Consider the following 24,534-nt stretch of genomic DNA (forward strand, 5'->3'; position numbering starts at 1 on the left):
GCAGCCTGAATGACTTCTTTAGTTCTGCATTTCAAAGGTTTCCTTTTTTTGAAGCTGCCAGTTAGTATGTTTGGAAGAAAGCCCAGATAACAGAAGATGTCAGAAGTGAGGTGAGGTGAAGACAGATGGAATAAATGGGCTGAGAAGGCACAAAAATAAACTTGTCGGAAGTCGCACTGTAGTAGGACTTTTTTTTAAGGGAAAAGATGACTAATTTGTCCAAGACACAAGTGCTAAAAACAAGTCTCTAAAAAAAAAAAAAAAAAAAAAAAAAAAAAAAAAAAACCACAAAACACCCAAACAAAACAAAACAAAAAAACCAGCCTAATCAATGAATAAAACTCCCCCTAAAAAAACCAAGAAAAACAAAAAAAAAGAAAAAAAGAAAAAAACCAAACCAAAAAAAAAAAAAACCACCCAAACAAAACAAAACAAACAAACAAACAAAAAAACCAACCTAATCAATAAATAAAACTCCCCCTAAAAAACCAAGAAAAATCACTCACCTCCCAAAAAACCAAAATGATATAGAGCAAATAGATTTCTGTACAGCATCTACGAGTGAAGAACTTATGCTGTCAGAACTACTGCTGAGATATCACTCAGCCTTTATGTTCCTGTGGCTTTTATTTGCTACTTTACATATGCACATACATGTAGACATATTAATTTTCTACATACACTTGCTCCTACTGCTAGATAGAAGCTGACCACAGGAACATAGTTCAGGTTGTGGATGGTCCATGGTATGGACCAAATCCTTGAGCAAACAGAACAAAGTAGTACTGTTCCACTGCTTAGGTTAGAACTGAACTAACCAGGGACAAAACAAGGCCTACAGGCTACAGTAGCTCGTGTACCTGGCCCAAAAACTAACCTAGAGCTGCAAAACACTTTCACACAGAGTCAAAACTGCTGGGCAAGTGTTGGATGGATGCATTACTGCAAGAATTTATACAAGAAGGAAGGGAAATGAGTCTTAAATTAGGGAAAATGCAGGGTTTGATGACTGTAGAATAACAGGTGTACCTCTGCAATGATGCCTACTGTCACCCTCTCAGTAAAAATCTAGCACTTGTAGATTAGCTGTAATATGCATGGATGTGACAAAGCCTAGCTGAAGCCATGGTATGGGAAAAGGAATGACATTTATGAAGAAGGGGCATGAAGCTATCAATACGCTCACACCACTTCTCTCAATTGCAAATAAAAATGAGAAAATTATCTCACATAGCCAGCCCCATGGAGCTCCACTTCATCCAGGGGAGTAACTATTTCTTTCTGTTATGCCCACACTACATCTGCATGAGGTGAGTGGAAACAACTAGAATAATATTTTTATACCATTTTGCACAAGTAAGAAGACAGATAACAGAAAGCCTAAGTGGAAAATGAGCCAGAGTATGAGTGCTTAAAAACTTGGGAACGAAAGAGTATTTAAGTGGCACAGGGGGGCTTTCTGCTGGGTGAAAAGGAACAGTTGCCTGGCTAACAGCAAGCAGAGTCAGATGTACCAGATTTGAAGGGACTAATTCAGGTGTTTAAACATGGGCAGGTAGTGTTTTCAAAATAAGGCATCCTGCAGTGTTCTGGAAGGGATGATGCAGAAAGTACAGACAATACATCCACCCATCTGGAGCAGCAGCTGAAGGCTGGAGTAACCTCAGCAACATCTGGAATACTGGCACTAGATACCAGGTGTTTAGATGCCAGAGTCCTTGGTATTTCTCCCTAAATTCAGGACTTCTTTTCTTCTCTGAACCTAAACATCAGAGATGATATCTCATGGCTGATTGCTGACATTCACAGACTGACAGCTGGCTGAGAATAAAGGATCAGCTGGCAGTTTGACTTATTGGAGAACTATGCCAAAGCCCTACTTTACCATGGATGTGGGGGTAGGTCAGAGAGCCTGCATATGTTTCTGGCTGTTGGTAGAGGTCTTTCAAGAGTCTGGGAAGTTCTAGACCAGCAGTAGGCAACAGGAATGGGGAAGAAGGCAGCTCAGTGGGGTGAGCAGGGAAGGGCTGGGAGAGAGGATGGCTGTGCTCAGCCCATCACTGAGCTTTGACTGATCCTTCAGCAGGGAAGTGCCCCTATCCAGGCATTAGCATGAACTTTGCTTACAGCCTTGTAAGCCAGTGTGATGTATTTCCACATCTCAGAGATGAAGCTCCTCAGGGGAAAATCTGGAATTTTATTACCATGCAAATCCAGTTGGGATGCTGCTCTCTAACTTCCCCATCCCCCATCCTTCCCTTCTCTACCTAAAAATTACTTGGGTGTGCAACCATACTTTTCCATATTTCCTCTTGAAGTATCCCAGAAGCATTATTGGACTAGTTCAGATGGGTATACTCATTTAACTCTCTCCTTAAATATTAAAAATCCTCACCCTGAGCTTGCCTATCACATACTTGGCTCCTGCTCTTGAAATTATCACCTTTTTCACTGGATTTTTGAATGGTATGTAATTATGATGGTTTTATTTATCTATTTATTTTTAACAGGCTAATTTTTCACAACAGCTCAAAAGATAAATTCAGACTCAAGATGAAAAAGTTCATCTGTTAGGCTCTGCCTCTGCATCCTGTATTCCTGTGGCAGCTTTTTCTTCAGCAGAAATGCCTCACTACCCAATTTGGCATCCCATAGTCAACACCACAGTATGCTAAGCTCCACATTCTGGTAATTGCTGCTAAGTGTTCAATTTTTTCATCCACAGCCACAGTGGGAGCCGTTTTATAGTAGAGGAGATGTAAATACCACGTAAAAAGATCAAAAGGTGAGTCAGAAACTTATCTAAATCCCAGTAGCCCCAGATAAAGTCTGCCCCATTGCTATAAATAGATTGCCACAAGTAATGCAGGGAAAGGGTTGATTGTGACGGGAACCTTGCATCCTACAAAATGTTCAGTATATACCAAACTCACCAAAGATTTTTTTTTTTGGTAGTTAAAAGACTTGCATATAGAAATAAGTACAAGGAAACCATCCTATGGTATTTAGACAGGGACAAAGGAAAACACAGAGCATTTCAAAAGCATTGCTGTTGCCTACCTCCTCTACTGCTGTGCACATTTCACTACCTTTATATATATTATTTCAACTCCAACACATACAATTCCAACAGATTTAATCCTAACAGCATTTGCAGCTTGAATTTCTTACATAAGGATCGTAAATCTAGAATGGGAAGCCTGAAATCGTTAAAGTCACATATTTATAAAATCATATTCAATTAGGTTAAAAAAGTGCAATTTCTGTCATCATGTCATAAAAAGATGTGTTTTTCTCTCAGATCTACTATAAAGAAAAGCTCCCTATATTGTTACAGATAGAGGCTGTTTTCAATCAGTTACAAGAAGCAATCCAATTACTGGATGGTTTAGTGCAGTAACTGACTCCAGACTAATTTAATTTCTTTAGGTCTCTAAAGATCAATTGATCTGATTTGTTTCCCTCCCCAAAGGCTGTTTAGGAAAAAGCAGGCTTAAATACTTGGAAATGAAATACAAAGCTCTGTGTGCTTTCACACTACTTAGGTCATTTGGAAAAGCTAGAACTCAGGATAAATGAGTGCTGTCTTGGCCCCAGCATCATGGGACGCTTTACGGGAGCCCATTAGGATCACCACGCCACACTGCAGATTACACACGCACGTGCTGAGTGCACGCCTGCTGAGGGACCAGGGCTGGGAAAGTATTTTCACAGCTTCTAGAGAACTGGGCAATTTTCAAGAGCTGTGCAAGTGTGTTTTGGCCTTCACAATCTTTTCCTTGGAAAATAAGTATTTTTCTCCAGCAGCGATCTGATAGTTTCCAATTAGACTGAGCAAGAGTCATGCTGTGCTATTCAAAAATCACCTATTTGCAATTAATGTTGCAATGGACATCAAATAAGAAATTCTCCCTGTTGTCATATCTCACTTCACTATTCCCTTTGCTTTGTTTCAGATTTAAGTGATTTTGCTGGTGCTAAGATGAAATCTTTAGAACCGGTGGGCACTTAGAGAATGATGTCTTCATGTGCCTGAGTATTTTAATGGCAGAACCAAACAAACCCCCTGATATTTCTGCACCATTTGTATGACTTAGGCAATTCTCAAACACTCTCTTACCAGCCCACTTGCCTGTTACACTTTTATTATCTCATGACTTGATGTGTTGTGCAGCAGGTTTTGAATTTTTAAATAATATTGTAATAGTAATCAGGGTTAAGCTTTCTAATTTAAGTCAAAAATCAGACCTGACCCAAACCTGGGCTCTCAAATCCATAGTTTCAATGCAAGTTTAATACTTTTCACATTCTGCTTCTTATATTTATTGCAGGCTTCACATTTGTCTGCCTTATCTTTCATGGCAACATTTGTGCCTGGGCTCGGCTGCCTGTCTCAGGGTCTATTCTTACACTTATCAATAAACAAAAGGGCACTGCAGCTTATGCTCAGCATTTCTGACTCCATGCCATGTGCTGTTATAATAAGATGTCCTCTGGAAAAATTCCCTTCATATCCAGCACCATGATAGTCCGTTCATCTGCACAGAGGTAACTAAGTTTTTCTCCCGGCTTATCTGTTCAGACTCTTTCCGTCCTTGCAAAGCTGTGTTGTTAGATGTCTCTTGTCTGTAAAACAAGGAAACCTCTTCTGACAGGTCCTTCCTTGGCTATTTATTGCATACTAACCTAAGCTTTGGATGCTGTTTACTTCAGTATTCCCTCAATACAGCAGGCCATGCTATTTTATTAAATTTGTCTCTTTTTTTTCGTTTGTTTTCATTTTCAGTTAAGGGTTCTACTTAAGAAACAATTTTCAACTACTTTGCAGGAGTGCACTGCAGCCTACAATCTGTCTTTCTCCAAATTTCTGTTCTTTTACCCATTTACTCAACAGATCACTTATGATCCAGTCACTAGTAGGGTGTAAAGGATACGACTACTTCCCATCCATGGGCCTGCTTAGATAGATGTACTTTTGAACTGCTGTAAAGACTTTCTCTAGCTCTGTGACTATGACTTCACTGAGCAGCTTGTCCCCTGCATGCACCTGTGAAAAATGATTCACAGATACATCTGGATATCTCCACATAGGAGCCTGGAGGGTTTTGGCCTCTCCAAACTTTCTTTCATGATTGTGTGCTCATAGGAAAAATTGGATGTGCTATATCCATCTCCATCAAGTTCTCTTCCAGCTTAAAGGACACAAGCAGCTTAATTTGCTTCATTTGCCAAGTTATTTGACACGATACCATAAAAATGTGATGTGCTGGAAAGCGACCAAGAGATTGAAGTTTATTTCCTAACTCAGCTGTGGGTTAATACTTCTGTCCCTATGGCAGCAGTTGCTTGTAATGAGCTGTACACACACAAAACAGTTTCCAGATAAAGCTTTCCCCTGATGCAGCTTGTGATACAACTTTGGTGAAACAAAAATGGCATCTTTGTTGTCAGAGTGGGAGTTATGGGAGTCATCCTGATTGCAGTAATTGCCAATTTGGTGTCTGGGACTGCTGAAGTGAATTTTGGGAGCTCTCCTCTCTCTTTTCCACTGTGTTGAGCAGTGGGGAGCTGTAAAGATGTTTTTCACAGGACCACTGCCCTTGTTTCCCATTGACCCAATTCACAGCTCTCAACAGGATTAAATGGCATGATAAGAAAAAGGCTTTTCGTTCTGAAGTTGTAAAACTGACCCTCTTCCCCCTTCAAGAAGCCCCCTGAGGAAGACGAATATATTGGCCCCAACTGGAACAGATGTCAAAACTCAAAACAGCTCTTTCTTCATAAAGTTTATGAGTATTTTTAAAGGATGTGGAGGAGTCTTACTATATGCAGCAAGATAACATTAAAATGCACAGGTTCTCAGGAGTTGAAAGGATGCTTTTCCTACAAACTCTCTCTTCTCTTTATCTTATCTGCATGGAAAGTAAACAGAAAGTCCCCATTACCTCTCGATATCAGTGAGTCTGGAAGAGTCACGGAATCCTTTAGCAAAAGGGTTGCTGTCAATTTTCAGCTTGGTTATCTGGGAACACAAAAAAGAGCGACGTTACACGAATACAGTGTCGGGGCACTGCCGCCTACAAAGTGTTGAGCAATCCATCCCCTGTGACTTCGCTGCTCATTCCATCCGCGTGCCCCGTGCGTGTGTGCTGCTCCTGAGACACTGCAGAGCTGAGGAGCCAAACCAGGGAGCACTGCACATGTGCCAGTGGAAAGACCAAAGGCTCAGCCTTCCTGTTGCCTGGAGCAGGATGAACCCAGCCACGGACAGCATTAGAGCTTTCAAATAGTTTACCAGCATCAATCAGGCTGTCTTCCACAATCAGCACAAATCACCCTGCTAACACAGCTGAGCCTGCTTGCTGGAGCTGCACCTCAACCAACACAAGCCCCAGCGACCTGATGCCATGGCTTCACTTCACCACCACCTTTTTTATTTTACTGGGATGGAAATCTTCTCAGCAAGGCCTACCAGCCACCACATAGGGGCAGTTTAACTGGTTTTGTATGAAAAGAGGCTGAGGAAGGCAAGGAAAAATGTGGGGAGTGCTCAGATTTAAAGTGACAGAACTTGGATTGAAGGAGTGACCCCACTGAAACTGTCACAGTCTTGAAAAACCATGGATCATGAATAAAAACTTCTTCAAAGGTAGCTATAAACCTGCCACTCATTCAGTCAACCTTTCCATTTTGACTGAGCAACCCACTGACCAGGAATCCCTCCTGCCCCAAAACATCTGAGCTCCCCTTTGTGGTGAAACTTTGTGGCTTTCAATATGTTTTTTTGAGGACCAGTAAAAATATGCACCATTGCTCTTGTGAAGTTTTCTATCTATCAAACAAATTTAGATTTGGTGAATAAAACCTGATTGTAATATTTGGATTTTCCAGCCATACTTCTTCCAAGAGCTAAAAATAAAATTGTAAGTGGGAGTTAGAGCTTGATGAGAGAAAACACAGAACCCATCCTGCAGGGCAGTGAATGCAACCAGCTCTAGCTTAAGCCCATGAAAATCAACAGCTCTCAACATTTCATATTAAGGGGTTTTGTCAGCCTGACTTCCCTCAAAAAAATCCTGTATCAAAGAGGCTACAACCTCATTTTAATAACTGGGCTTCAAGACTCGGGAAAAAAGAAATGGGATCTTTTCCAAATCCTCAAACAATGAAACACTCTTATCAAACAAATATTTTTCAAAATGGGGTGGCTTCTCCCCCAAAATAAAAAAATAAAAAAAAAAAATTAAAAGGACAAATATATATTTATACAAAATGTAAAAAACTAAAGAGGACAACTGGACCCAGCTTTTAATTCTGAGAAAGAGGTCTTCTGAGGAAAACACGGAGAGGAAGGGACATGCTGACAAAGAGAAATTCTGAGTTTTTAATTAAGGGTCTGTCAGTGGTCAAACACCATGGACCTGAGTGCTGGTGGAGAGTTTGAGGCTGTCTCATCGCTCATGTACAGCTGGTGGAAACAACCTTGAAGCCTTGTCAGAAGGACCTTGAATCAGCTCAGAAAATTAGTTATAGGCCATTCTACTTCCAAGACATCCATAAGCCCTCAGCTCATGGGGATGTTGCAGAGTGGCAAGCTAGTGCCTCACATCCAGTGAATATTTTTCCAGCAGCATTTTGAAAACCACCTTGAAAAAAGACAAGCTCTAACTAGTTCCATTGACTGAGATCACTGACACATCAAGCCAACTGCACTACAGAACAATAAGGATGTCTATTCATCTCTTGAGCATATTTTCACCAATCAAACTTCCATCTTCCTGATATTAAAGTTTTGGTATGACATCACAGAAGAAACTTTTTGTATCCACCAAAGCCAGATGAGACTCACAATCATTTATGGCCATATTTTTCCTGAGAGACTGTCTCACAAACAATCAGAGAACATCTGCTAGAAAGCATTTTAAAATGAAATCTGACCTACAATTCAACTCTGTGGCAGTGGTTTGACTGTTTAAATAAATGCATGCCCTTTAAATCTTAAATTATGAGATAGTTTGTTGAAAGTGTAATGTATTTAGCTTTTATCTAATAACCTCCAGAAATGTAATCAATCCCTCCTTAAAACAGTTCTGAAAGAAATGGCAAAAATGAAAAAAGGCTCCATTTTCATTAGTCATAAATAAAATGACAACATCAACCTCTAGGGGTTCCGGAGATGTTCCATTGAGAAATTTTCCAGGACTCAATGTATGTGCTTTTAGTTTAGAAACATCTCTAGTGTAAATATCATCGGTAGACAAAAATCCATCCTACAGAAATAAATTCTGGGTTTAGCTGGTTTTGTGCCTGTTACTATTTTGCTGGTTTCTAAAGAAAGTGGAAAAATCTAACTGCCTGTCCAAACATTATTTTCTTGAGATTGCCAGGTGCTGAGTATGTTTTCTACAGCATTCAGATACAAATCTAAGTCTAAATCAATACATTAAAGCCTTAAAGCAGAATGTGGGGTCTGTCACAAGGACTGACTTAATGTTACTAATATTATGTTCAGAGCTTCCTTGACACCCTCTGCATTAGTTTCACTTTATTCATAGCATTTCAAAATTGCTTTTGTTTCATATTAGGAAATGCCTACTTCTTAAAATAATCCAGCAGGTACATTAACTCTCCAATGCTGCCTGCCCACATATTTGGGCAGTGCCTATATTTTTCTGAACTTGAAGGAACTAAGGAGCAAAATAGGTGGTTTTTTTTTTTTTGAAGTACCATAGTCAGTAAGTCCTTAAAGCACGCTCCGAATCGCACTGAAGGCAACAACGTATTTCCACTGACTTAAAGCCCAATCCACCATCAAGCAGAGCCTCTGTTCTCTGATTGTTTATAGACTTCCTAAAATTACTCATTAGCAATCCATTGTTATGATCTCCTCCATTTTGTATACATTATTCACTGGCATGCAAATTGAAATTCAAACATCTGGATGTAATCTGGGCAGCCTCTGAAAAGCATATCTCTGAGTGATTTTCCCTACGTTTGAGCTTTACGGCTTAATTAGTCAACTTTCTAAGCCCATGAAATCATCATGTGCAAACCAGAATCTCTCTCAGCTCGTAGCTTGTGGCATGAAAGATCACTGCAAATAAGAACAGTTCTTTAATGAGCTATAATTAGAAAATGACTAAATGTTAATATGCAAGCAGCTTTGTATAGACAGAGGAGAAGACAAAAGAAAGCCTCTTACTTGCCAGTTTCACTCTCATGAATAATCCTTACTGCTCTTTGAAGTCTGTACTACTACTGTATCTTCAGGAATTACTCGTGAATGTGAATAAGTTTGGCATGGCAAGGTAAATTATGGAAGAAATTTTCCTAGTTTAGATTGGGCAGAAGGGAGTTTTCAGTAGTGTGGGATCTAGTTACATCTGTGGAAATTAGCAATTCTACTCACCAATTGATTCTGGTAGGCAGTAACAGCAGTAAAAACTGTCTCTGGAAAGATGAATGTTCTGAACTCTTCTGATTTTAGATTTAGCAAGGAAGCTGTGTGATCCTTCTTCTTAATGATGTGCACCCTTGGCTGGTACTTGTGCATGGAGTTCAAAATGATCTGCAAGAAAGAATGACAGAGCACTGTCCTGAGAGGAAGGTTGACAGGGCCCTTAAAAGCTATAAAACCACGGGGAGAGGGGTGGAGGGAAAGATCTAATTAACACTATAGGGGAAGCATCTGAAATCTACCCAGCCAGGGGCTGGTTTTCAGAGCTAATTCTCCAGCTCCTTTGGGCAGTTCCAGGAAATGAAGGTGGAAAAGCAGGCATCCCAGGAGCTAGTCTCCTCTCACTCCTACGCCACTGGTGATCATGCATTTCTTGAGGCATAAATACTTGTTCCTACAGGTGAGATGTTTTACATACAGAATTAGTCACTGCCAGAGTGTGCCCTGGTTGGCAGATGTGAATAGGTAACTCCTGAAAGCTAACAGCCAAGAGCCCCCACTTGCAGATATGTGCATGTGCAGAATGAAAACAGTCACAAATCCCTCAGAAAAAAAAAATGACGGAAAAAATTAGACCCATCCAAAAACCTACCAACAGCAGCACAAACCATCTGACCAAAAGTAAAACTCCACGTAGCCTTTCACTGTGGCAAACCTTTAAAACAAACTCCTTCAGGGGTGCTCTTCACCGCAGACTACCAAAAATGAGAGCAAGGAGGGAAACCAGCACGGAACCCCCAAATGACTGGGTTTTGCTATTCTGTCCTCATTAATAATTGTTTACGAGCTCCCAAAACAATTCTAAACCTAAGGTACCAACCAACCAATTTCAACTGTTCACTGGAGTCAAACCAAGCCAAAGCAAGTCCCCCTTGCTTTAGTTACCACTGGCTGGAGGCCTGTTTGGCGGTCTCTAACCACAGTATTACAATATAAGAATTAAATACAGAGCTCAGCTCACACCAGCCCTTGTTTTGGATATAATCACAGTCACAAGACAAAATTGGCAATGGTGTGGGTGGTTCTATTTTGCAGGGGCCATAACGACATTACAGTCAGCTCCGTACATCTGGAATAGCTAATGTGCATTCCTCAGGAAGCGTTAACTTCAGCTGAAACATTGCAGGAGCAGTGCAGTATTTCATGCTAAGTCAATGAGAAAGGTTGCACATTGCATTGGAGTGGAGAGCTTAGAGACAGCTCTGTCATGGCTACAATTTCCATCAATGTTTTTCTTTGCTGCTCCTTTGGGCCCAAATATTGCCAAGACTCTCACTGGGACTTTGTGGGGAGGCACAGAGCAACAAGAAAGACATTGCAATGACAGTGAACCATCATCCTGAAAGTGTTGCATGTTCACTCTAACCAGCTCAGGTCCCTTTTCAAAGCACTTCATTTTATATAGGAACACACACAGTGGCCATGGACCTTGCCTTTCATATCCTTAGCACTTTTCCCTCTCTTTGTAAAATTTCGTTTTTCCATCCTAGTTAGTTGGAGTGCTCTAAGCAGATGGAAAAGACATTTTAAAGCAGGGTGTGTGGATGGTGATGAGCTTACTGAGGGCTTGGCACACAGATCTTGGTGCTTTCCATTGCCTTTCATGGCCATGATATACACACCAAGGCATTACACCTGAGCAGCAGTGGGGAAGAAGGAGGAAAAAGTTGAGAGCAGCTCCCACACATGCCCTTTTCTTTCACTCCTCTCTGAATGCAAATTGTGATAAAGGAACTACATTTCTCAAACAAGAACATGTAATCTCTTACGAAAGTTTTCCATAAAATAGAGCGTACATGGATAACTTCCCTTGCCATGGTGCTCTACATTTCTCATTCCCACCAGAGGCAAGTCTGGTCATTCATGTACAAAACAAGTACTGAATGGAGCTGGGAGGTCACAAAACACCCATGCCCAAGGAAAATGTCACCATTTCCTTCATGTGAGGGTCTGTATGTGTGGTTCCCCACCTCCACCCCCACACAAGCTGCTGATGACACACAAAGACAGTCCTTAATATCTGTATTAGGACCACATAAAAACAGCCCAAAGGAGTGAGATCCACAGGGTGTTCCCCAGAGAGTAGACTCCAAGAGTGGCCTCAAAGTCCAAGCAGTCCTGCAGGTGTAGCTATCAGAAAATCGCTTGTGCCAGCTCAGTGACAATCCTGCTGGCATGTCCCAAGCGGTACATCAGGTGCCCATATATTCATGGCAGCCCCCCTGCACACACTTGCTGGCAGCCACAGACCCTCAGCCACCCCATCCACCTTTGTGCTGACAGCCTGAGTCAGGGGAGATGACCAGGATACCTCCTTACAGGATCCTGATTGCTGTAAGGTCAGGCAGGTTTGTAGGCATCTGGCTCCCACCAGTCACCGGAGGCAATCTGGATGCCAGCTGCAAAATTCCAAGGTGGTTTTGAATTCAGGAACTGTGCTGTGAGTGCCGTTTCCATATTCACCAAATAATAGCATTACCATGTAAAATTTTCTTTCTGAAAGCACAAAGGTTCCTAACTTGTGCCTGGTTGACTAAAAAAACTTGAGCATAACTCCGTGTGGCTATTCCACAACCCCTTTTCAGTTTTCACAGTTATTTATTAAACATGTTCACAGCTTTGAGTTTGCTATTGCATAGATTCATGTGTTTGAGTAAATGCCAAAATTAATGCCAAATATATTATTACAATAATGTATTCACTCATGGCTCACCTCACCATAAACCAGAAATGATGGCACTCAAATGAAGGGCAGTGAAAATCCTAAAGAAAGCACTCTGTGTGAAAAGTATCATTTAAAAACAGGGGGGAAAAAAAGTCACACTCATAAGTATTTCAGCGTCAGAAAAATGGCAATTACTTGCTTGGCTGTAAAAATCTAGAGATAGGAGCCATTTCCTTCCTCTGGTAAAGATATCTGAAAGTGTTTCCATGCAGTGAGGTGTATGCCATGCACACAGAGATTAGACTTCTGCCTGAGGCTTGAGGAGAATATGTGCATAACTCTGGGGTTACACATGCTGCTGAAGGTACACAATCAGAAATGCTTGCCAGCCCCAAAAGTCTCAGAATAAGAGAAAACAAACATATGCTAGAACAAACAAATGCCTCTCTTCTCTACTTCTTCCTTTTCAGGAAGGGAACCACCCTACAAATAAACCACAATTACCTTAACACCCAAAACTGTCTCTGCACGGTGAAGAAAGCAAGCAACTAGAACAAACTGGAATCAGGCTGGATCCATTTTCCCTACCTGTAATACCTGAAGTATTTAAAGGCGCCTTTTGGGTCATCCAAATTTCCTCGGGAACCAACATGCCTTACCAAACATAATTAAAAAGTGAAGACTGGCTCTTTCAAACCTTCATACACAGGAGTTCGGAAATGCCATGAGGCATAGCACAGTGACCCCTCCTTAAAGGCTCCAGAGAACTGATTTCTTCCTTAATTCTACTGATCATCCAATGATGGCATTTGCCTAACTTCAGTAAGGCAGCACATAAAACCTGGCATCCTCATTTGGAACATAAAGCCCCATTAAAAAGAGAGTGCTCTGTGAAGGGGTAACACCTGACACTCAAATCTCAACACGGGATCAAGCCTTCAGGGCTTATCCTTAACTGAGCACACAAAACTTTCCATTGTCGTTGGCTGTCCAGAGCCTTTGTGTAAAGAATGGGATCAACCTCTGCTTCTCCGGAAATTAATGGGAAGGCTGCGTCTCAAACACTACGGATATTTTCTCCTGCTGCCTGTATTTGAGACGATTACATCTTCTTGCTCTGCCACATGTCTCTGTTCCCGACAGCTCCTCAGACCCACTTCTTCTTCCTACTCCTCTGGGCTTCTGGGAACTGCAGCTCTCCTAACTAGCTTGCAATATACTGCTGCAAGCCTTTTATTAGAGGCACACATGGCCCCTGTTATGATGAAAAATGCTTCTTTTTAAGTGCTCACGTATACTGCTCTATCATCACTCGGTGATAGAGCCCACAAATCTTCAGCTTTGCCCTTCTACAGATTATGAAATAAAAGAGAGGAAAAAAGCAAAACCATTCTCCACTAGTCCTGAAGGGAACAACAGTGGGAACTGGGTTCAAGAACAATATATTCACAGATGGATCTCTACAAAAGAAAAACACAGAGGCATCTATCTGGGCTTTCTTTTGTTTATTTGTTTGTTTCAGCTACTTTTGATGCTGTTATTTCCAGGATGTATTTTAAATGATCATGGCTGTGGTTCAATTCTCAGTTCTTGAAACGAGTGAAAATTCACTTTTGGATGAGAAACATTTGCACAGAACACAGCTGAGACAAATGGCCACTGTCTCCCACAGTCCAGGCAATAAATTCCACACTAGGGAAGGGATTTCTGATACATTGTATTCAGCAATTGTTCAGCTGAATGAATTAATTATCCTACACATGCTTTAGAATTCAACATCATTTCTCTCTTCCCAACACCTCATTTACTAACACTGCATTTATGCTCATTCTTCTAAACTGAACTGCCCTGTTCTCAGTCAACAATTCTTTCAAATCCATCCCCTTGCTCCTTCTGCCTTCCTTGAGAGAATCACCAAGCCCAGAGGCAACAATTTTAGCTCTTTCTTCGCAATTTGGAAGCACTGTCTAGTTGTTCCTGCACTTCACAGGCACTTTTATGGAGAGAACAGGGCATACAATACCTATTCTTACCACCTACCACTAGGCACTCAGATAACTACAGGAGTTGTCCCCACTGATGGAGCACAGCAGGAACCCATGGCAAGCAGCTCTGAATCCTATTCACCATCCTCCAGCCTCAGGACTTGGGACAACAAACCAGCCAGAGCTGGGACCTGTCTCTTTCAGTGGCCCAAGCCCACCCTGTGGCACCTTGCAGTTAGCCTACAGTTGTTTCAAGGGCAATTGAGGCACACTTATGTTTTATAATTCTATAGACCCTGCTTTGGTGTCAGGTCAGTGTTTTCTTCTGACTCTGAGCCCATGCTGCGATGAGTCTGGAAGTCAAAGAGCTCTTATTGACAGGCCCAACCCTAGCAGGTGGCCTGAAGTGACCTGTAGGGAGCTTCCAAGCACACAGATAAAAGCACGTGGGTTTGCTGGCCAAGGCGTGTGGCAGAGCTTACTGCCAAGTCACAGCAAAATGAAAGCAGAAGCACAACAAAAGGCTCAGCTGCCTTCCTTCTATCCCTATGTTCAACTCCACCCTGACCTTGTCTCTGATGGATGTTTTGCCTGTTCCTCAACAACAAAAGAACACAAAAGGACCCTTAAACATGTTAAACCGAAACGTTCAAGCTTCACACAACATCTTCCAGCCCTGTGGTACGAAGGGCTGGCTAAAAGAGGTGTAACAGGGGGGCCATGGCAGCCTTTCCCCATGGCAGTCTCTCTCTCATTCAGCCCTGTGGCACAAGCAAGCAATTCCTTGGTGATTTCTTTTCCCTTTCCCACCCATAGAGCTACTCACATGGCCATGCTGATCCAGCTCGTTGTTGGTGAGTTTGACTTTTTCGAAGGACACCATCTGCTTCAGCAGTTGCTCTCCTGTGAACGGGGAGTCGGGGTGCACATACAACCTAAAAAACACAGGGAAAATGCCTGCTTAAAATAAAATCTCACCTCTGGACTTGTGTGTGGGCAGCACCTCTGTATGAAGTCAAAATGTACATGTCATTTTCCTTTTGGGGTATGCAGTGGTTTCATGGGCATAGACTTTCTGAGAACTTAGGGTAATACAAATCTGCTGCTGGAACACGACACCATCTCCCCAAAATTAATGAATTCCTGAAATAAAGCTATTCATGAAGGACAGCAAAGAAGATGACTTATTTAATTCACTGCAACATAATTGAGAATCCTGTGTGTGAGTGCTAGACTGCTCCTTAACCATAACTATTATTTTATCCTGCTATCTAAAATGGAGACATTAACATTCCCTGTTGTGTCTTTTCCCAAATGAAAAATTGATCATGTCTTTCCCCACAGCTGTACTAACAAGCACTTAAAATAACAATGACTACAACTCCAAGAGAAAAAACATGGTGTCATTACAGAGATAATGGGGGAATGCAGATAAAAATGCATTTTTCTTTATATGCAACATTAAGCCGTGATAATGATTTTAACCTGCACTCGATCACACATTTGCTGTAGTGACGTCTGTTTATAAGAGGTTGAAGGCTGCAGTCCAGCACAGTGGTCTGACATGAGAAATTAGTTGCAGCACTGCTATTAGCAATCCTACACTTGGGAAATTAAGCAGAAGAAGAGGAAGCAAGAAGACATGCAGATACAATGATATATACATTATGACTACACTAATTACAAGGGCTGTGCTGTTTAAGAGCAATGATTTTATAGGAAAAACGCATTGCTGAAAATTTTTAACTCAACTGTTCTTGTGTGATGGCAAATTAAGAGCTGGACTAGACCTTCAGCTAGTGCAAACCAGCCCTGTTTTGCTACTGCCCACATTGGTTATCACTCACTGAGGGCCTGACTCTCATTTTGGGTGATGTCTTTGGCCTCACAAATGACTTTCTTGCATGAGGTGGGTGGGGCAGGACTGAGCTGCCAGGTTAGGAAGATAAACATTTGTCCTCGTTGTTGAGCTACGATTTTAGAACAGAAAAACCACTAAACGGTGGGGCGTAACTCTCCAATAGAGCACACTGATCCCTAATCAAGGAATGCCCATACTAAAGACGCTGGGGAGAGCAGCCCTGTTGCTCAAAGAGGAAGGAGATTTGATCCTGTATTCTGTTTTTTGCCAGCAGAATCCCCAAGACAGTGAAACTGAAGTTTTACCAGCATAGCTCGCCTCAGATGTGCAGGATGTTTTCCTTACATTGATCCAAAGCACAGCTTGGCTGCTCTAGCTATGTTCATGGGAGGGATGCTGAGCCAGGATTCCTGTCACAATAAAATATTCCTAGCATGCAGGCGTCCTCCCTGCTATCGACTCTGCTGATTGCACTGCAAAGCTCATAAAAAAATGATGATGTATCTGAAATCCCAAGACCTGGAATCATGTTATGTCAAAAGAATCTTAGCTCTCATGAAAACTAACTTTGCCTTCCTCTAAAAAAATGTAAAAATTTCAATATTTAGAGCCCTGAATTAGGGAAGGTAAAACAAAAAGAGTCCCAAACATGCCCTGCAAATTTTCAGCCAGCCTTGTGATTTTTTTTTTGCGCCTGCTTCCTAATTTTGGGTGTCTGGATAGCTAATAGTGTTTACTGCGATCACAGAGTGTCAGACTCAGCAAGGTTTGGCTAATTGGGACCAAGAAGCCAAAGTATTTCAAATATGCACAGGGAATGAGTAAAGACCTCCTTGTGCTGAAAAGCTGAGCACAATTGTTTTACACCATCATGGTTAATGCTTGGCACTGCTTTAAAACTACCAAGGGCCTGTAAACAGAGTGCTAACAGGAAAGCCACTGAAGGATGGGCAGCAGAATATCAATTACTGGTATACAATACCGTAATAGACCTTACTTTTCTTTGCCCATTTGCTACACCCCAACAATCCCACTGCAACACAGGTTTCCACCTGGTGAGCTACACCTATTTCCCATTCTCCCACAGCCCGAGCTTGCACACCTCAGGGAAGAGCGTTGAACACTTGACATAGCAATTTCTGAGGCTGAAGTTGTTGGCAAGACCACGAGTGTGCACGAGCAAACAGGTCAGCGAGATAAATGTGCACATTCCAGCGCGGCACACAAGGCTCTCCCAGAAGTTTGCCTGGGATCTGCTGCCTAAGGCCAGCCAGATGTGAGGGGCTCCTCGCTTCGATTCACAAAGGATTTAGGAGCCATATTTGGGGGTGAATTTGCTCTGCAGTATATAATGATTCATGATATATGCAAGGTTTGGGTACTGCTTCTTTCTTGTGTATTTTGGAATGCAACACTGCACTCCCTCTATTTACTTTAACAGATGGTCTGGTCCCCGTGCATGCTACTTTTATTTACCATAACGTCTCAAATAATTCTCAAAATATAATACCTTTTAAAGTTTTCCTGCCTAGAGTTCTCTGTAAGTCTGTAAACACTAAGTTCATTAAACAAATTATTGTAGACAAATACAGTTTTTAAAAAAATATAGTAACAAACTTTTGAGTGAAAGAAATGAGGCAAAGAAGGAAGAATATCAAATAAAGGTACATGCAGAAACTTAGTGAACTGATGTTTCATGCAGTCTTAACAATGTGGAAGACAAACACAAAATATCACATAGGAACTCTATCCCCAGATACCACTTTAGAAGATTTACAAAAGACTTTCTAAAAAGTATTTTTATTTAAGTGCTCGTTGCAACATAAACTTGTTCATTGCAACATAAACTTGTCTTCAACATTGACAGCAGGAAGACAAGGATAAAACTGGTTTTAATAGAAAGTTCCCTGAAGGGCTAATCTTTCAAACAGAATCGCAGAATACTTATTAATTTGGAAAAAAAAAAAAACCCTACAAAACTGTCAGTGTTGAAAGTTATTTTTATAATGGAAAGAGTAAAACCATCAAACTGGTTCAATCCAGCAAAGTCTTACACCCAGGCACAATGCAACTCCTGAATTATTCCCCTGATGTCACTGTGCCTGGGCAGATGCAGGCAGTGATGTGTGTGGGGAGTAAGTACCTTGTTGCCAATTCCCAGACACTAAACACACACACACCTCTCACTGACACTCCTCAAGCAGGGAGAGCTAAAACCCTGTGTTTGGAGGACAAGAAATCCTAACTTCGTTAAGGGTTTTGTTACTGAAGCAGGACCAAACTCGTTTCAAGATGGGAGGAGAACTACTTTTAATCTTTTCAAGCAAGACTGAGGCCTCCCACCTGAAAAGATGCATTAACACTCTAGAAGAAGCACTGGTAATGCAAACACCGGCATGCTGAACCTCTTGACATCCTTTTTCTCACCAAAGAGAAGTATAAAGAGGAGAAAGTGCATAAATGTATATGTAAGTACCGTCTACACAAAGAAAAAGCTGTCTCTGGCTGTGCTCTGATCAATAGTCTGTTTAACATCCTGAAAATGAAGCAGGAAAGGTGTACATTCACACACGGGGACAAAGCATCCTGAAAATGGAACAGCACAGATTTGCACATAGGGGTACTGATCTGCTGAGGACTCACAAAAGTTATTGCGGTACCATAAAAATAACTTTTAAACTTCAAGAAGGTTTTATCCAATACTCAGTAGGGCAATTGCTAATTATTCCAGTCTCTAGTCTTATGTTCTAGTATTTCCTTGTTGACCAAGTCTATGCCAGAGAGAGTGTGAATTAGCAATCTATTTAAAGGTATCCCAAAAGGGGCGTGAACAGCAAAATAAGAATGGGGGAAACACTGCCTTAAAATTATTTCTGTTCTTCTGTTATTTCTTCTTTTGATGCTGACTCCTTTGGAGCAGGATCTGTGTTTTTTCTTTGGGTTTTGATCAGTGCCCATTACAATACGTCAAATGAAGCCCTCAGACGTTAACCACACTGCAAGAAGGAGTTTTTGGCCATGAAAACAAAGCAGACATAACTCCTAGGTTGCTGTCTTTAATCACAGCTTCTCTGCTTGCGCTTTTTGTTTGTTTACTTCCCTGAACAGCCTTCCAGAGATCACCAGTCACCAAGATTTCAGTTCAACTATTTATATAAGGAAATTGCGCAGAATTTGGTGCCTATACTCACACACCAAAAAAGAAAAAAAAAAAAAAATTGTTTCCATTTCTTGTGTTTCACTTATAATTTCTGCCTCTGTAATAAGCAAGTTCTTAACCCCACGCTAAGCCACCTGGAGCAGATCTGTGCTCCTGCACGGAGCCCTCTGCAAAAAGTTTCTTTGAAGCCAGAGAGGCATCCGCGTTATTTCCATATCTCCGGCTCTGACTCAGCAAAGCCTTTCGACATGTGCTGCAGCCTCACCGGGCTTGAGGACTGAAGTAGGTACAGAAGTGCTGGGCTGAATACGATGAAGTGTGGGTCTCCTCTGAAGTGCCCTCCCACTGTACAGCCCAGCGCTGCAGCCTCAGTTGTCCAGTGCTTAAAGGAATCAGTCATTAATTACATTAATGGAATGACTTCAGAAATTTAATTTCTAAAGCATTTGTTTCTGTAGAGAAAAGCAAATTTATTTTAGAGAGTTTATTTTACAGAGGGCTTTTTCCCTGATGTCTCAGAATATGTCATGATCTTTTAACGAAAAGTAACTGCTGAGGAACTGTTCTGTACTTTGCCTGCTGCCTAAGAGATGATTAAAATCAAGAATAAAATCGTTGGTTAGCAAATGCTGGGTATGTTACAGAAATAATATAATTTCAAGCATAAACAGCAATGAGCTGCAATTTATTTCTACTTTGGCTTGGCTGCTGGCGCCTGAATGGCTTTAAATTATAAGGTCAAATATTGGGGGGGGCAAATCCAAGAGACAAAAAATTTTTTTTCAGTTTTCTTATCTGAATCACGACAAACTTAAATTAAAAAAAAAAATAAACCCCAGTATGTGTAAAAGAACTCTTAACCAAATTCTGCATATCTTGGAATACTCAGTATAAATCAAATCTCAAGCAGAGATTTGAGGCCAGATTTTGCAACACAAAAATTGTAATCAGAGTTTTGTAACGAGCTTTGTTGAACATGAACTCAAAATCTCAGAGCACTGTCTGAAAACCAAATGGAAAGATTAATACAAGATAATTCGTGAAGAGGAAAAAAAATAGTAAAGAGAAATAAAAGACCAGCAATAAAATCTACAAACCTTGCAGGGAGAGGAGGGTCAGCTTTTCCAGCCACTAACCAGGAAGACCTGTGGTAGGCATATCTATATCTTTTATTGTCCACAGGAACTATATCCATTAACACAATATACTTGGCCTCAGGATCCACTCCTGAGAAGGAAACCCTGATCGTTGGAAACATTCTCCTAAAAAAAAAAAAAGGCAAATCAGAAAATAAATATTTGGGCAGAGAACAGAAATAAGAAAGCATCTGAAAAGCTGCTAAAAGTAAGAAATTATATTTAAATCCCCTGCAAAAACTTAAAGCATGTATTGATTTTTCTTCTGCATGACGGCAGTTAAATCTTGTGTCTCTCTAATAAGGAGACAAAAAGCAGCTTGAAATCGAAATTATATTTGGGAAGCAAAAAAAATGGTAAAAACTGGATAAGGAAAGGAGGAATATACTATTTGCCTCTTAGTAAAAGTACACAACGATTTCTGAAAATAGTTGTAGCTAAGGTACATAGATACTTAGGAACTTGGATTTTCTTTAATTTATATTTTGCAGGATCCATACTACTGTAAGGGAAATATTCCAAAATTATTTCCGTTGTTATTCTCACATATTTTAAGTGAGTGTTTTCTTAAGCCTGCTCACAATATTTTTGAACTGAATTTTCCAAACTAAAACATTTTTTTTCTGTCCTGTTTTTACAAAACACAATTTCAAAATGTAAGGTTATCCTGTCAATAAAATAAAGTCAAATAATTTTTGACAGTTTAAAATATTGAACTTTAAATTGCATGTTTTGTATTGCATGTTTTATACCTTTTTTTTTTTTAAATTTATTTAAACCATATACCGATAGAGCTCACCAGTTAGGGGAAAAAAAAAAAATCTTCAGGTAACTACGTTAATAAAAAGTAACTTTGGGGATTAAGAAACCCAAAAAGACATTTGGCTCCTCCGGACTGCGTTTGACTGACCCAAACCCCACAGGCTTTACTGAAGAAAAGGCATAGTTTGAGGTAAAAAGAAAGCCTGAAATTCTTTTGCGCATTTTTGCAACGGAGAGAAAAGAACAAACCAAACCAAGCTCTGACAGAATCACTTCCCCACGACGCCGATTTTCCCTCGGTCTGTACCAACCCAGCGCCTCAAAATCACCGCAAGATTTCAGTCACAAACCTGATTATTCGGGAAAGAACTCCTCCCTGCCGCCAGGACGGCCCGGGTGGATTTCAGCCGGCTCCGCCGCAGCGCCCGCACCTCGCTGCCGGCCCCGGCCGCTTCTCCCTGCGCCCCGGCTGGGCCCGCCGAGGGGCTGCGGGAAATACGGGGCTTCACCCCCCTCCCCTTAACCCAGCCGTGCTGTTCTCCCGATACAAAAAAAAAAAAAAAAAAAAACCTGCGGGGTTTCGGTAATTTTGCCCTTTTTTGACTTGTCCATAGCCGCTTTTCGAAAGATGTCCAGAGGGAAACCCAGGGGCTGCCCAGCCTTACCTCCCGGATTTGGTGATGATCATCTCGGTACCCAGTTCATGAAACTTGTCCCAGAGCTCTTTGGTCTCCAGGCTGCAGGAGATTTTGGCCATCTCCTCGCTGGGGATGATGGGGGTGGTGGGGATGAGGGGCTCGGTACACAGGGAAGAAGGGCTGCTGCTAAAATCCCCGTGAGGGTCCAGGCTGGATAAATCACTCAAAGGCTGGGCGCAGGAGGATTTCTCAACGAATTGTTCTGCAGGGTTTGAGGAAAAACAGAGAGAGACACAGAAAAAGAAAAAGAGAGAGAGAGAGGATTCAGCCAGGACAATGCGACCACCGAGACAAGCTATTTAAATCCATCCATCCATATATATATATATATATATATATATAAAAGGCATTTATCGTTCAACTGGCCCCGCACACCCCGCCGATTCTTTAGGCGTCCGCTCATCATCTGAGGGCAGCGGTGTTGATTTTCGGAGATGAGCTCCGGGAGGAGCCCGCAGCGGCGCCGCTCCCCAGAGGCGCACCGGGAGAGCCGCCCGGCGTGCGGCGGGAGCAGCTCGGTCCGGCCTCGCCGCCGCTGTGACCGGCTGTGATCCGCTCCGCGGGGCACGGCGGGCCAGAGCCAGCCCTGCGCGCTGCCCCCGCCGCTAACCGAGGGGTTCCACGGAAAGGTCACTAATTCTCATTAAAACGGGAGCGTTGGGCGCCGAGGGGCTGCCGAGGGCCAGGGTCACGCTGGGGGAGCACCCGGATTTGCGCCTTTGACAGAGAGCGCAACGCAGAAGGAGCCCGAGCGCGGCCGCGCAGGCTCCGCGCTTCCTTCACGGGGAAGCGAACCCCAAATACTAATTAAACAGCGGGCACGGGCTCACCCTCCCGGAAAGCTGGGTCTGCCCTTCTCCCAGCCGGTTTGCTGACACTGAACTCGCTCCTTTGGAGAAACAGGCTCCGGGGGAGCTGCGTGCGGCCGCGCAACCTACGCGGGTGCAGTAGCTGCTGCCGCCCGCCACGCCTGGCTCCCGCCGGCTCTGCCGCCCACCCCCGCAAGCCCCGGGAGGCTTCGGGCGCTTCAGCAGCTCCGTTGGGAGTTTCCGCCGGAGGCGAGGTCGGGAGGGAGCAGGGCTGCGAGGGCTCTTCCTGGCCCCGCGATGCGGCACCGGGATGCGGCGACAGATCCGCCGCCCGGCGCCAAAGAACGGGAGGGGCACGAACGCGTCCTGCCCCTCCAGGGAAAAGTTTTGCCTAAAGCTCCAGTGAATAAAAACCGAGTCACAGGCAGTCGTTTCCCTTCGATTTTTAGTTGAACGACATGAGGGAAGGGGTTAAAAAATTTTGAAAAGTTAAATTAAATAAGCATTTTCAGGAAAACAAACAAACAAAACAAAACCAAAAATCCAAACCAATCCCCCTAACACTAAGTTTTAACACAACCCCATGTAAATACGCCGACCGGGAATACTACAACGTTCTCGGCCTACATTAGCGTCCAGACTTAAAACTGAATTTCCGAGTGAATCCCTAGACTATGTGAAATCTTTTGAGACAGTTGATTAGGTGCAGCAGACACTGAGGAGCTGCCTTTTCTAAATTCTTTTAAGACTGAGTGTAATCCTGTTCATTGGCGCCCTGAAAGCTTAACACATATTTTGTAGTTTTCTGCGAACTCCTAGATACACGCACTCCAGATACATACAAGGATGACAAACCGCAGAAACTTGGAGGGGGGGAGGAGGGGAAGATGTTCAAGTTTTTTAAAAGCTTTCAGGATTCTGGATCGAGGCAACCGAATACAGCGAAAACCCTAACCCGAAAATCGCAAATGCTTACAAAAAACTCCTCCCGGTTTGTGTAGAGCAAAACAACTTTTATGATCCTACATCGAGGAGCTGTGCAGTGAAGGGATTTTCAGTTCTACGCACAAGTTTTACTACCGCTTGTAAGCCTAGGCACGACAGCGGAGAATCTCTAATTTGACTTTAGAACCAGGGTAGATTTGCAGTATCTACTTAAGGGATTCATTTCATGTCAGCGAAGAGAAATTGAACTACCGTAAGAGTGTGGGATTATTCTGCAAATGGCGAAGCTGGATGAATGAGACGCATAACTGAAACTAGAGGAATTTAGGAAAGTCTTCATGCTATAAACAGCCTCGCCTAAAAACGACCGTGGGTAATAAGGCACTCAGCCTTCAAGCTTAGGTGGTGCAGCTTTCCCCTCTGCAGGGGAAACCTTCGGGCAGGGGAGACGCGCCGCTGCCCGGCCCGGCTGCCGGAGCGCTGAGAAGGGTGAGCCCGGGCGGACAGGACAGACGGACAGACCCCACGGACACCGGCGGTCACCCCCGTCCCCACTCACCCAGAGGCTTGATGGTGCTCTCGGGGGACTCCTTGTCCTTGGAGCTGCCGCTCGACATGAGGGCGGCGATGGAGAAGGCGTTGGCCCGGGAGGAGAGCTGCGGCTTGGGGGGCGGCGTGTACTCCATGGCCACTGTGCGGGGACGCGGCTCGGTGCGGCGCTGCCCGGACGGGGCGGGGGGAAGCACCGGCCGGGGGTGGCGGAGCCGGGATACCGGGAGAGCTCTGCTCCCGGCGCCGCGCGCTCCCCCGCCTTAACGCGGGGCCGCGGAGATCCTATCGGCCGGCGGCCAATCGGCGCCGGGACACGTCAAGGGCCCCGGCCCGGCCCGGCCCGGCCGCGGGGGAGGGGGCGGAGGCGGGCAGCAGCAGGAGCAGCGGCAGCAGCAGGAGGAGGAGGAGGGACGGAGGGAGGGGAGGGGAGGGAAAGGAGGGGAGGGCTCTGCCCGCCCGCAGGGTGGGGAGGGGGCGGCCGGCCCTCGGGACAGCTCCCCGCAG

At 43.2% G+C, this 24,534-nt stretch overlaps 1 protein-coding gene across 5 annotated transcripts in view; it reads right to left on the reverse strand.

Annotated features, from left to right (window-relative positions):
* TBX20 (T-box transcription factor 20) overlaps positions 1 to 24,236 on the reverse strand; it is a 46,317-nt gene extending 22,081 nt beyond the window's left edge. For all 5 annotated transcript variants that reach the window (XM_041466739.1, XM_041466737.1, XM_041466735.1 and 2 more), the window contains exons 1-6: positions 24,038 to 24,236; positions 21,692 to 21,926; positions 20,226 to 20,390; positions 14,934 to 15,042; positions 9,410 to 9,568; positions 5,946 to 6,022 (exon numbers count right to left, since the gene is read on the reverse strand). In XM_041466739.1, coding sequence (XP_041322673.1) covers positions 5,946 to 6,022; positions 9,410 to 9,568; positions 14,934 to 15,042; positions 20,226 to 20,390; positions 21,692 to 21,926; positions 24,038 to 24,164 — 872 coding nt within the window. In that variant the 5' untranslated portion in view covers positions 24,165 to 24,236. The remainder of the gene's footprint in view (positions 1 to 5,945; positions 6,023 to 9,409; positions 9,569 to 14,933; positions 15,043 to 20,225; positions 20,391 to 21,691; positions 21,927 to 24,037) is intronic.
* Between the last annotated feature and the right edge of the window lie 298 nt (positions 24,237 to 24,534).

This window comes from Pyrgilauda ruficollis, unplaced genomic scaffold (genome assembly GCF_017590135.1).
Source record: "Pyrgilauda ruficollis isolate IOZ18807 unplaced genomic scaffold, ASM1759013v1 scaffold2, whole genome shotgun sequence".
Taxonomy (NCBI): domain Eukaryota; kingdom Metazoa; phylum Chordata; class Aves; order Passeriformes; family Passeridae; genus Pyrgilauda; species Pyrgilauda ruficollis.